Source organism: Bos grunniens, chromosome 7 (assembly GCF_055505025.1).
Source record: "Bos grunniens cultivar Pamir isolate PY7600 chromosome 7, Bosgru_T2T1.0, whole genome shotgun sequence".
In the NCBI taxonomy this organism is placed as follows: domain Eukaryota; kingdom Metazoa; phylum Chordata; class Mammalia; order Artiodactyla; family Bovidae; genus Bos; species Bos grunniens.
The window spans coordinates 13,293,498-13,305,987 of record NC_141171.1 but is presented as its reverse complement, the minus strand read 5'-3'; the positions used below and the strand labels follow the sequence as shown (position 1 = coordinate 13,305,987).

Genomic DNA, 12,490 nt, shown 5'->3' with positions numbered 1-12,490 from the left:
GTTGGTCCTTGAGCTCTATCTTGGCCATCTCTTTCCTGCTTGCATCCCAATCCTGTCTCCGTTTCTCATTGCAGGTTACACCCAATGGACCTCAGCCTCCACCACCAGTGGTGAGTACTCAAGACCTTGATAACCCTGTGCTCCAGGCCCCTGGTGGACAAACACTGATCCCCTCCTTCCAGAGCCTCGGGGAGTAGAGATATGGGAGGACCCGGGTGTCTCATCCAATGCCCGCTACGTACAGTGGCTCCAATTGGACTGGAAAGATACATGTGGTGGCATCCGTGCACCGCTTGGAATCCCTATTCTCACTCCGGACCATTTCTCCTCAGCTGCTGGGACCTCCCCAACCTTCCCAGGGACCTCCATGGTGCCAACCCACTTCCCTAGCTCCACAGGTAGGTGACTTCTTTCTCCAGATCTTTCTGTTGCTGTGTGTGCTTAGTCACTCAGTCACTCAGTCGACTGTTCGCGACCCCATGGACTGTAGCCCACCAGGCTCCTCTGTCCATGGGATTCTCCAGGCAAGAATGGAGTGGGTGACCATGCCTTCCTCCAGGGATTTTCCCACCCCAAGGATCGAACCCAGGTCTCCTGCATTGCAGGTGAATTCTTTACTGTGTGAGCCACCAGGAAAGCCCCCAGATCCTTCTAGGAAGCCTCAAAGCTAGGACCCTTGGGTTTCAGAGACAAGCTGCCGTGAAACAATGAGAACTACCATGGGCTGCCCCTGCACTGCTCTAAATTCCTCAAGGGCATGAAATATGAATTCTTCATCCATCCAGCTCTGATGACCATGCATAATTTACTTATCCTCTCAGTGCCTCAGTTTCCTCACCCGCCAAGTAAGAATAATAATACTTGGTAGTCGTTGTGAAAGTGAAATAAAAATGTGAGTAAATCAACTATATGCCAATTAAAAAATTAATGTAAAAAGAAAGAAAATGTGCATAAAACACCTACCACAGGGAGTACCAAGGATTTTAGTGTGACAAATATTTATTGGATATGTGTTCTGTGCTAGGCAGAGGGAATAAGATTTTAGTCCCTCACCCCCTCCATAAGGGCTTCCCTTGTGATGGACAGTAAAGAATCTGCCTGCAATTCAGGAAACCTGGGTTTGATCCTGGGGTCAGGAGGCTCCCCTGGAGAAGGAAATGGCCACCCACTCTAGTATTCTTGCCTGGAGAATCCCAAGGACAGAAGAGCCTGGAGGACTACAGTCCATGGGGTCTCAGTCAGACACGACAAACAACAATCTTTCCCACTCGAACCCTTGGCAACTACTAATCTGTTTTCCATCTCTATAATTTTGTTATTTCGAGAATGTTATATAAGTACATGTAACCTTTGAGGATTGGCTCCTTTCATTCAGCATAATATCCTTGAAATGTGCAGACTCTTTTAACGGTCACTTAACCTTCATAATTTCTCTACAATGCATAATTCTCCCCATTTTACAGATAAAGAAGTGGAGATAGGCAGACAAGTTAAGTAACGTGCCCCTGGTCACATGACTGGTGAGGGGCTGAGAGAATTTACTATAGAACCAATAGAATTTACTATTTAAAATTTTTTTAATTTACCATTTTTAAGTGTTTATTCACAATATTGTACAGTCATCACCACCATCCATTTCCAGAAAATTTGCAGCATCCCAAACAGAAACTCCAAACCCATTAAACATTAAATCCCCTTAACCCCCATGCCCAGCCCTGGTAACCTCTATTCTCTCTTCTGCCTCTGTGAATTTACTTAATCTAGGTAACTTTATGTGAGGGGAATCATACAGTATTTGTCTATTCATGTGTGATTTATTTCACTTAGCATAATGTTTTTAAGATTCATCCATGTTGTAGAAGTATAACAAGTTCATTCCTTTTATCAGTTCAGTTCAGTTCAGTCTCTCAGTCGTGTCCGACTCTGCAACTCCATGGACTGCAGCATGCCAGGCCCCCCTGTCCATCACCAACTCCCAGAGCTTGTTCAAACTCATGTCCATCTAGTCGGTGATGCCATCAGCCATCTCATCCTCTGTCGTCCCCTTCCCCTCCCACCTTCAATCTTTCCCAGCATCAGGGTATTTTCCAATGAGTCAGTTCTTTGTATCAGATGGCCAAAGTATTGGAGCTTCAGCTTCAGTATCAGTCCTTCCAGTGAATATTCAGGACTGATATCCTTTAGGATGGACTGATTGGATCTCCTTTCAGTCCAAGGAACTCGCAAGAGTTTTCTCCAACACCACAGCTCAAAAACATCAATTCTTTGGTGCTCAGCTTTCCTTATAGTCCAACTCTCACATCCATACATGACCACTGGAAAAACTATAGCTTTGACTAGACAGACCTTTATTGGCAAAATAATGTCTCTGCTTTTTAATATGCTATCTAGGTTGGTCATAGCTTTCCTTCCAAGGAGCAAGTGTCTTTTAATTTCATGGCTGCAGTCACCATCTGCAGTGATTTTGGAGCCCAAAACAATCAAGTCTGTCACTGTTTCCATTGTTTCCCCATTTATTTGCCATGAAGTGATGGGACTGGATGCCATGGTCTTAGCTATCTAAATGTTGAGTTGTAAGCCAGCTTTTTCATTCTCTTCTTTCATTTTCATCAAGAGGCTCTTTAGTTCTTAGCTTTCTTCCATAAGGGTGGTGTCATCTGCATATCTGAGGTTATTGATATTTCTCCCAGCAGTCTTGATTCCAGCTTGTGCTTCATCCAGCCCAGCATTTCACATGATAAATTCTGCATTTAAGTTAAATAAGCAGGGTGACAATATACAGCCTTGATGTACTCCTTTTCCTATTTGGAACCAATCTGTTATTCCATGTCCTGTTCTAACTGTTGCTTCTTGACCTGCATACAGATTTCTCAGAAGGCAGGTAAGGTGGTCTGATACTCCTATCTCTTTAAGAATTTTCCACAATTTGTTGTGATCCACACAGTCAAAGGCTTTGGTATAGTCAATAAAGGAGAAGTAGATGTTTTTCTGAAACTCTCTTGCCTTTTCAACGATCCAACAGATGTTGGCAGTTTGATCTTTGCTTCCTCTGCCTTTTCTAAATCCAGCTTGAATATCTGGAAGTTCACGGTTCACATACTGCTGAAGCCTGGCTTGGAGAATTTTGAGCATTACTTTACTAGTGTGTGAGATGAGTGCAATTTTGCGGTAGCTTGAGCATTCTTTGGCATTGCCTTTCTTTGGGATTGGAATGAAAACTGACCTTTTCCAGTCCTGTGACCACTGCTGAGTTTCCCAAATTTGCTGGCACATTGAGTGCAGTACTGTAACAGCATCATCTTTTAGGATTTGAAATAGCTCAACTGGAATTCCATCACTTCCACTAGCTTTGTTCATAATGATTCTTCCTAAGGCGCACTTGCCTTCACATTCCAGGATGTCTGGCTCTAGGTGAGTGATCACACCATCGTGGTTATCTGGGTCATGATGATCTTTTTTGTATAGTTCTTCTATGTATTCTTGCCACCTCTTCTTAATATCTTCTGCTTCTTTTAGGTCCATACCATTTCTGTCCTTTACTGTGCCCATCTTTGCATGAAATGTTCCCTTGGTATCTCTAAATTTCTTGAAGAGATCTCCAGTGTTTCCCATTCTATTGTTTCCCTCTACCTCTTTGCATTGATCACTGAGGAAGGCTTTCTTATCTCTCTGTGCTATTCTTTGGAACTTTGCATTCAAATGGGTATATCTTTCCTTTTCTCCTTTGCCTTTGACTTCTCTTCTTTCCTCAGCTATTTGTAAGGCCTCCTCAGACAACCATTTTGCCTTTTTGCATTTCTTTTTCTTGGGGATGGTCTTGATCACTGCTCTTGTACAATGTCATGAACCTCCATCCATAGTTCTTCAGGAACTCTGTCTATCAGATCTAATCCTTTGAATCTATTTGTCACTTCCACTGTATAATCGTAAGGGATTTGATTTAGGTTATACTTGAATGGTCTAGTGGTTTTTCCCTACCTTCTTAAATTTAAGTCTGAATTTGGCAATAAAGTGTTCATGATCTGAGCCACATCAGCTCCTGGTCTTGTTTTTGCTGACTATATAGAGCTTCTCCATCTTTGGCTGCAAAGGATATAATCAATCTGATTTCAGTATTGACCATCTAGTGATGTCCATGTGTAGAATCATCTCTTGTGTTGTTGGAAGAGGGTGTTTGCTATGACCAGTGCATTCTCTTGACAAAGCTCTGTTAGCCTTTGCCCTGCTTCATTTTGTACTTCAAGGCCAAATTTGCCTGTTACTCCAGGTATCTCTTGACTTCCTAAATTCCTTTTATAGCTGAATACTATTCCATTGTATATACCATGTTTTCTTTATCCATTTATCTGTTAATGGATACTTAGGTCTCTTCCACTTTTTGGTTACTGTAAATGCTGTGGCTGTGAACAGTTGTTTTCAAGTCTCCAAGTCCCTGTTTTCAGTTCTTTGGGTGTACATACCTAGGAGTGAATTAACTTTATGAGGAACCACCAAACTGTTCTCTATAGCAACGCCACCAGCTTTTCCACCAACAATGCATAAGGATTCAATTTCTCCATATCCTCACCAACAGTATCTTTTTTTAACATGGCATGGCTTGCCGAACCTTAGTTCCCTAACCAGGAATTGAACCTGGGCCCTCAGCAGTGAAAGACTAGGTGGAGTCCTAACCACTGGACTGCCAGGGAATTCCCAAAATTTCTTTTTCTTTCTTTTTTAAAAAAATAATAGTCATCCTAAGGAATGTGCACCCTACTGCATTTAACAGCATTTTGCTTTGCCCCTTATTTAGCCTCTGTCTCTGGTCCTACGATGGCCTGCCAGCTAGGAATCTTTGCTTCCTCAGATCTGGGCCCTCCATTTCTGTCCCTGGAAGTTATCTTAGATCTCAGCCCAGGTCTGACTCAGGAGTGGTCTTTTTCCTTCCCCTGCTGCAGCAGAAGTCCTTCTTCTGATGCCTTTCACCCTCAACTTCACCATCACCAACCTAACCTTCGAGGAGGACATGCAGCGCCCTGGCTCCTGGAAATTCAACACCACCGAGTTGATCCTGAAGGGTCTGGTGAGAGCCCTGCCCATCAATGCCAGCCTCACCCACTAACACTAGTCCCACCCACTTTGCCCCAGCTCCGCCCACTAGTGCCAGCCCCACCCACCCAACCTATTAGTCCACCTATATCCCAGCTCCTCCTGGCCTCTCTCAGCGGTTCCTTCTCAACTCCCTTCTCCTTTTTAATAGCTCAAACACATGTTCAAGAATAGCAGCAGTCTGGGATCCCTCTATTCGGGCTGCAGACTAGCCTTGCTCAGGTAAGACCCTCCCCAACAACACAGCCAACAGGTTAATGGGACCATAATCTACCAGCTCCCTGACTTCACTCACGCTTAGAATGACTACTGTTCATGGATACTAAGTATTAATAACAACAATAACACCAGCAACTAACAAGTGCTAAGACCAAGGCAGTGTGCTGCTACTTTATATTTAATCATCAGTCTTCTCCCTACACTCAGGAAGCAAGAACAAAAGGAGAAACTGAGGCTCAGAGGGATTAAGTCATTTGTGAAGGTCACACAGAACAACCCCAGCATTTCAGGTTTAGAGCCAAGCTCCTAGCCCTTAAACAGCACTGCCTCCACTGCCTGCATTACGTCCTTGCAAGGTGTGTGCTCAGTCCCTCAGTCGTGTCTGACCCTCTGTGACCCCATGGACTATAGCCTGCCAGGCTCTCTGTCCATGGGATTTTTCAGGCAAGAATATTGGAGGGGTTGCCACTTTCTACTCCAGGGGATCTTCCCCACCCAGGGATTGAACCTGCACCTCTTATGTCTACTGCACTGGCAGGAGACATAATAAAAAACCTTCTTTATCACTAATGTCACCTGAGAAGCCCGGTATATATTATATTATATACGGTGTAGGTATAGTAATTACATGTGCGTGTGTGTGTGCTAAGTCACTTCAGTTGTCTCTGACTCTTTGCAACCCCATAGACTGTAGCCCACCAGGCTCCTCTGTCCATGGGATTCTCCAGGCAAGAATACTGGAGTGGGTTGACATGCCCTTCTCCAGGGAATAATTACCTATAGGAATGTGATATTAAGATTTATACAGTTTTCACACAACAGTAGGATACAAATTCTATTCAAATTCCCATAGACTATATACTGGGAGACACTGGAACATATCCAGGGACATAAAACAAGGTGCAAAAATTTCATAACCTAAAGGTATTGAAATCATACAGAGTCTGTTCTCTTATCACTGTGGAATTATGTTAGAAATCAATATCCAAAGATATTTGAAAATAACCCAAATATTTTCAAGTGCAATGTGACATTTACCAAGAGAGATCTTTGACTTAGCCATTGAAAGTCTCAGTAAAATTAGAAGACTGAAAAAACACAGAGGGTGATCCCAGCAGCTTTCTTGTTAATTCAGGCTTCTGAGGTTTCTGCCTTAGGGGTGGCAAAGAGAGGGAAGGCAGGATGGACAGATGGAGAGCTAGTTGGACCAACCATATGGAGGTTTTTACACAGGCCTGAGAAGGATGGCGCAGCCACCAGAGTGGATGCCATCTGCATGCATCGCCCTGACCCCAAAGGCCCTGGATTGGACAGAGAGCAGCTGTACTGGGAGTTGAGCCACCTGACCCATGGCGTCACCCTGCTGGGTCCCTACACCCTGGACAGGGAGAGTCTCTACGTCAATGGTGAGCCGCTCAGACTTGAGATCACACTCCCTGTCTTGCCCTTAGAGGCTTGGCTGTGTGCTCTGGGTGTGTTGATTCAGATCTTGGCTTCATGGTTTCTTCTTTTTTAAAAAGAAAATGTTTATCTATTGCCTATGCTGGGTCTTTGCTCTGTGGGCTTTCTCAAGTTGAGTTGAGCGGGGGCTACTCTCTAGTTGAGGCTTCTCGTTGCAGTGGCTTCTCTTGTTGTAGAGCACAGGCTCTAGGGCACACGGGCTTCAGTAGTTGCGGCAGTTGGGCTCAACAGTAGTGGCTCCCGGGCTTTAGAGCACAGGCTTAATAGCTGTGGCACACAGGTTTAGTTGCTCCAAAACATGTGGGATCTTCCAGGACCTGGGGTCGAACCCATGTCCCCTGCACTGGCAGGTGGATTCTGTATCACTGAGACACCAGGGAAGCCCCTCATGGTTTTTTTTATCTTGAATCCACCCTCAAGGCCTTCTCTCCTGATGAGAGGATGCTGATGGGGAATCCTTGATGGCCTCTACCCCCTGAAACCCCTTTTATTGCACCAGAGTATCCTTGACTCATATTGGGTCCCCACATCTCCCTTAACCCTGACGCACTAACTGTCCCTCCCCACCATTCACCATACCATGAGCTACACTCAGGACCTCCTCCTGGTTCCTTGCGGGGCTCACTGCAGACCACGTGCCCTGGGCTCATGGCATACATTTTAGATCACCTGTCCTCCTACCCGGTACGGGAAGGGTTTGACCTTGTCTCAAACTAGCCTGCAACTTTGGTTTGTTCCCTCATTCACAGCATTTCTGGAGATACATTGAGAGATCAGACACTCAGAGAGGGTGAGGGGGAGAGATGGCAGAGGGATAAACAACAGATGACCTGATCCAGAGAGTCCCCTGGGACTGTCCTGCTGATCCAATGGTTAAGATTTCACCTTCTAATGCAGGGGGTGAGGGTTCGGCCCCTGGTCAGGGAGCTAAGATCCTGCATGCCTTGTGGCCAAAAAGCCAAAACATAAGACAGAAACAATATTGTAACAAATTCAATAAAAGACTTTAAAAGTGGTCCACATTTTTTAAAAATCTATTAAAAAATCTCTCTGTTTTCATTGCATTCTCTAAGGTTTGTCTATACGGTCTGCACTTTGAGGGTGCCCCATGAACACTACTTAAATAAATCGCCGTTATAGTGACTCGGTCACTAAGTCATGTCCACCTTTTTTGCGACCCCATGGACTGTAGCCTTCCAGGCTCCTCTGTCCATGGGATTTCCCAAGCAAGAATACTGGAATGGGTTGCCATTTTCTTCTCCAGGGGATCCTCCTGACCCAGGGATTGAACCTGTGTCTCCTGCTTGGCAGGCAGATTCTTTACCAGTGGGTATTAAATAAATTAAATCTATTAAATAAATAGATTCATAGAAACTCAAATTCTTGCCCCAGATTCTTGCCACTCCCACCCCACCATCCTTATACCTTGATCTTTTGTCTCCTTCTCTTTCTGCAGGCTATACCCATCAGGCCCTGAACTCCACCCCCAGCAGTGAGTAGTAATTTGTGGGCCTTAATGTCCCATTGCTTTGGGGCCCATCCTTCCTCCCTGTTATCCTTAGTCCATGTACCCAGAGGTGGAAGGAACCAGGAAATCTCTGGACTTTCCCTACTTTCATTCTCCAGCTGGGAAAAGACAAGCCCAGTACAGCCCTTAGGCTGAACAGGAACAGGATCTTAAGGTTCCATGATGGGCCCTCCTTGATTAGAGAAGCCCTCTCTACTGCTATATTTGCCTTACTGTGTTTTCTTCTCAGTTGCCACGACCTCTACCATCTTCCCAGTGACTTCTATGGCCCCCGTCTCAGTCTCTACAGGTAGGAGCTTCCTCTCTGCACTTTTTTCCTGCAAAGATCTTGGTCATTGGAGATCATCATACTCATTCATTCATTCATTCATTTGATAAGTATTTATTTAGCACTTACTATGTAAAAGGCCCCGGTGATACAGCAGCAAAGAGAATAGAAAGGGCTAGTCTTAGATGGCCTTCCAACATGAAAGACAGAGACTAAAGATGTGAATGTGCAAGTAAATATTGAATTATAATTAGCATTATCATGGGTGAGATTTGGTGGTGAGAAGAGTTGGGTCTTTCAGGCAATTTAGTTTTTATTTCCAGAAAAGAAAGGAATAGCATGAGCTACAAGTATAGCTGTCTCACAGGTCCTGGTCAGGGACTTAGGCAGACTCTGGCTCAATCAGAGGCCAGCTTCCCATTCCTGGCCTCCAACTGGCCCAGAGTAGATTTCAATACCACCCATTGACCCGACTGAGAGTCTGAGATATCATTATCTCTGGCTTGCTTGAATCTCTAGATACGCATCAGCTAGGGCATCCGAAGGAGTTCTCACCACTGACCACTCAGGCCAGAATGAGTGGTCACTACAGGTGGGACTTGCCAGTGGTCCTAAGTGGAGGGGTTAGGAGCACAGATTCCTGGACCACACAGCTGAATTCATTCTATGCTCTGCCATTTATAGATTAAATGGCTTGGGGAAAATTACTTAACCTCCCTTGAGTTTTTACATCTGTAAAATGGGGATAAGAATACTATCTCCCTCCAAAGGTTTTGCCTCAAGAAGTAAATGAGTTAAAATGTAAGGAAGGTACTTACAACAGAGTCTTACCCATAAAAATGCAATGCAAGCATTTCTTCAAGCAAAATTTTAAAAACAATAAGTAGATGAATCTCAGAAAAATAATTGTTTCTTTAAAAAAAGCTCAAAAAAAAAAAAAAAAAACAGGACATCTGTCTGGAATTTTAGTTAACTGAAGAGTCAGATATGCTTGCATCCTGCCTATGGATATATTGGGTTGGCCCCAAAATTGTTTGGGTTCTTCTGTTATAGCACATGGACAGACCCGAAGGAACTTTTGGGCCAACCCAATATTTACTCTTTAGTGCACTTTTTCATAACTATCCCTGGTGCTTCCAGTGGGGGCGATGTCTGGGATCTCCCTGTGGAAACTACCCATGCTGGAGGAAGACCCTCCCCAATTTTGAGGACACGTACATGGGATGACCCATGCCCCAGCTTATTGAGCATAGGGTAAGCTCAGTGGATATCTCTCGCAAACTCCTACTACAGTAGCCAGCCCTGCCCTGGTGCCATTCACCCTCAACTTCACCATCAATAACTTGCTCTATGTGGAAGACATGCATCGCCCTGGTTCCTGGAAGTTCAACAACACGGAGAGAGTCCTGCAGGACCTGGTGAGAGCCCCGCCCACTTCACTCCTGCCCCGCCCACCAAACACAAGCCCCACCTACCTCACCCTTGCTCCCACGGATGCCAGCCACACCCATATCACATCTGCCCGTCTCCCAACCCTCACACTTCCTATTCTCCCTCTCCCTCCTCTATAGCTCAGACTCTTGTTCAAGAACACCCGTGTGGGCCACCTGTACTCAGGCTGCAGACTGACAGCACTCAGGTAAGACCTTGGCATTGGCAGCCAGAGCTGCCTCAAGTGCTCCCAGACCCAAGGAGTTTGACCTTCCTCCTTCCTGTCTTCCCTGTATCCTCAGCTGAGGTGGTATTCAGGAGTCACCGACTTAAGGACCAAGGACTTCCCCCAACAGGCCCCAGATTCTGCAGACTATCAGCAGGATTGAGCCCCTAGCCTGGTCATCCTTCTGAATTCCCCCCCTCTCCTCCCCTTGACCAATGAGGGCATTTCCTTTAGGTTTTCAATTCTATCCTGATGATTTCTCTCAAGAGAAACATGCCTTCTTAACCTGCTTTAATCCCAAATTCCAGCTGTTCACCTATCCAGCTCTTCATCTGTCTCCAGTGTGAGCTCTCTTGTCCCCATCCCAGAAAGAAGCAGGCTTCAGATTTGCAATTTAATTGAAATACTTCCTCCCCCCAACACCAACTCTGCTTAAAGTCCCAGGTTGGCTGGAAGTCTGTGCTCTCAGAAAATCTAAGTCTGACTTCTCACCTCTCTACCAGCCTTCCCATTTCCCCTGGCCCCTTCCTGTCCTATCCCCAGAGATCTTGATACCCTCCCTTACTCCTAGAGTTTCCATTTACTGTCAACCTCCTCTCCTGCTGCTCTTCCCAGGCCTGAAAAGAATGGAGCGGCCACTGGAGTGGATGCTGTCTGCACCCACCGCCCTGATCCAGTGGGCCCTGGGCTGGACAGAGAGCAGCTGTATTGGGAGCTGAGTCAACTGACACACGGTGTCACCCAGCTGGGCCCCTACTCCCTGGACCAGGACAGTCTCTATGTCAATGGTGAGGGTCTGCCATCCTTTTTATTTATTTTGTTTCTGCTGGGTTTTGTTGCCGTGCAATCTCTAGTTGCAGTGAGGAGGCTACTCTCTGTTGTAGGGTGTAGGCTTCTCATTGTGCTGGCTTCTCTTGTTGCGGAGCATGGGTTCTAGAGCATGTGGATTTCAGTAGTTGTGGTGCATGGACTTAGTTGCTCGTCAGCATGTGGAATTTTCCTAGACCAGGAATTGAACCCATGACCCCTGCATTGGCAGGCAAATTCTTAACCACTGGACCACCAGGGAAGACCACCATCATTTTTTTAATGTTTGCATTTCATGAGGCCCCACATTCTCCCTATCCTTTCTTCACTTTGACTCATCTTTCCCCCTCTTCTCCCTTCCTCCCCCTACATGTGTAGGATACAACCACCAAACTCAGCTCACCACGCCTAGCAGTATTAAGAGGCCTCAGAAGTCTCTATAACCCTCTGTCTGAATCCCAGCCCTTGGGAAGAGAAGAGTCCAGGAGCCCATTGCCTCCTCTCCCTACCCCCATTTCCCTCCAACCCTGGGAAAACAGAGACCAATACCCACCAAAGTCCCAGGTGTAGCCCCTTCCTTCCTGGATTCCCCAAGATGATGAGGTCCCCAACCCAAGCACTTGGGATGTTTTCTCCCAGCTTCTGTGATGACAGTGCCTCCATCAGTGGTGAGGGGCTATGTTGGGGGTGGGTCTCTTCATCCCCACTGGGTGGGCTCTGCTGCAGAAGGGTTCTGCACTTCCACTGCGGACTCATGTTTCAAAGTGCTTAGGGCTCACCTTGGTCTTCCCAGGTGGCTCAGTGGTAAAGAATCCATCTGCAATTCAGGAGACTCGGTTTCAATCCCTGGGTCAGGAAGGCCCCCTGGAGGAAGAAATGGCAACCCTCTCCAGTATTCTTGACTGAGAAATCCCACAGACAGAGGAGCCTGGCGGCTACCGTCTATGGGATCACAAAGAGTCCAACATGACTTACCGACTAAACAACAACAGAGCACACCTTTGTCTCTCTGGAGACCGAGGGCAGTAGTAGACTTTGATCCCTTCCCGGTGAGCACGCGGTCTTCCTTTTAACGACTCAGAGCCATATTGGTCCAGCTGCCATCTCTCCAATGGCCAAGCTGTCTCTTCATTAAACGTCTCTCCATCCCCTTTCTCATCGTCTCACCCCTTCTTTACAGGTTACTCCCATCGGACCTCAGCCACCACTGCCAACAGTGAGTATTTCTATGTGCCTATAACCACCTCCCTTCCCCTGAAAAACAGGAGTTGTTTAACCAGCCAACCCTTCCCTCCTGTTACAGCCCTCTGGATCGTAGTGGCCCAGAGGACCTGCATAGCAAACGTGGACTGAATTGCAGGTGGCAAGAGTCACCTCTCCTCCCCTCCCCGATACACACAACTGAGGATGGTGCCCTGACTGCAGGCTACACGGGGCAGAGAAGGACACATTTTTTGTTTCT

The 12,490-nt window shown here is 46.2% G+C and overlaps 1 protein-coding gene across 12 annotated transcripts in view; it reads left to right on the top strand.

The window, feature by feature from the left end:
• MUC16 (mucin 16, cell surface associated) overlaps positions 1-12,490 on the top strand; it is a 118,606-nt gene that overhangs the window by 72,395 nt on the left and 33,721 nt on the right. For 6 of the 12 annotated variants that reach the window (XM_086409084.1, XM_086409079.1, XM_086409082.1 and 3 more), the window contains 11 exons: positions 75-110; positions 333-398; positions 4,938-5,062; positions 5,240-5,310; positions 6,541-6,713; positions 8,225-8,260; positions 8,526-8,585; positions 9,858-9,982; positions 10,136-10,203; positions 10,837-11,009; positions 12,209-12,244. In XM_086409084.1, coding sequence (XP_086265210.1) covers positions 75-110; positions 333-398; positions 4,938-5,062; positions 5,240-5,310; positions 6,541-6,713; positions 8,225-8,260; positions 8,526-8,585; positions 9,858-9,982; positions 10,136-10,203; positions 10,837-11,009; positions 12,209-12,244 — 969 coding nt within the window. Of the gene's footprint in view, positions 1-74; positions 111-332; positions 399-4,937; positions 5,063-5,239; positions 5,311-6,540; positions 6,714-8,224; positions 8,261-8,525; positions 8,586-9,704; positions 9,983-10,135; positions 10,204-10,836; positions 11,010-12,208; positions 12,245-12,490 lie in introns of all 12 variants that reach the window. The other 6 variants (XM_086409083.1, XM_086409081.1, XM_086409078.1 and 3 more) reach the window with 3 other exon arrangements.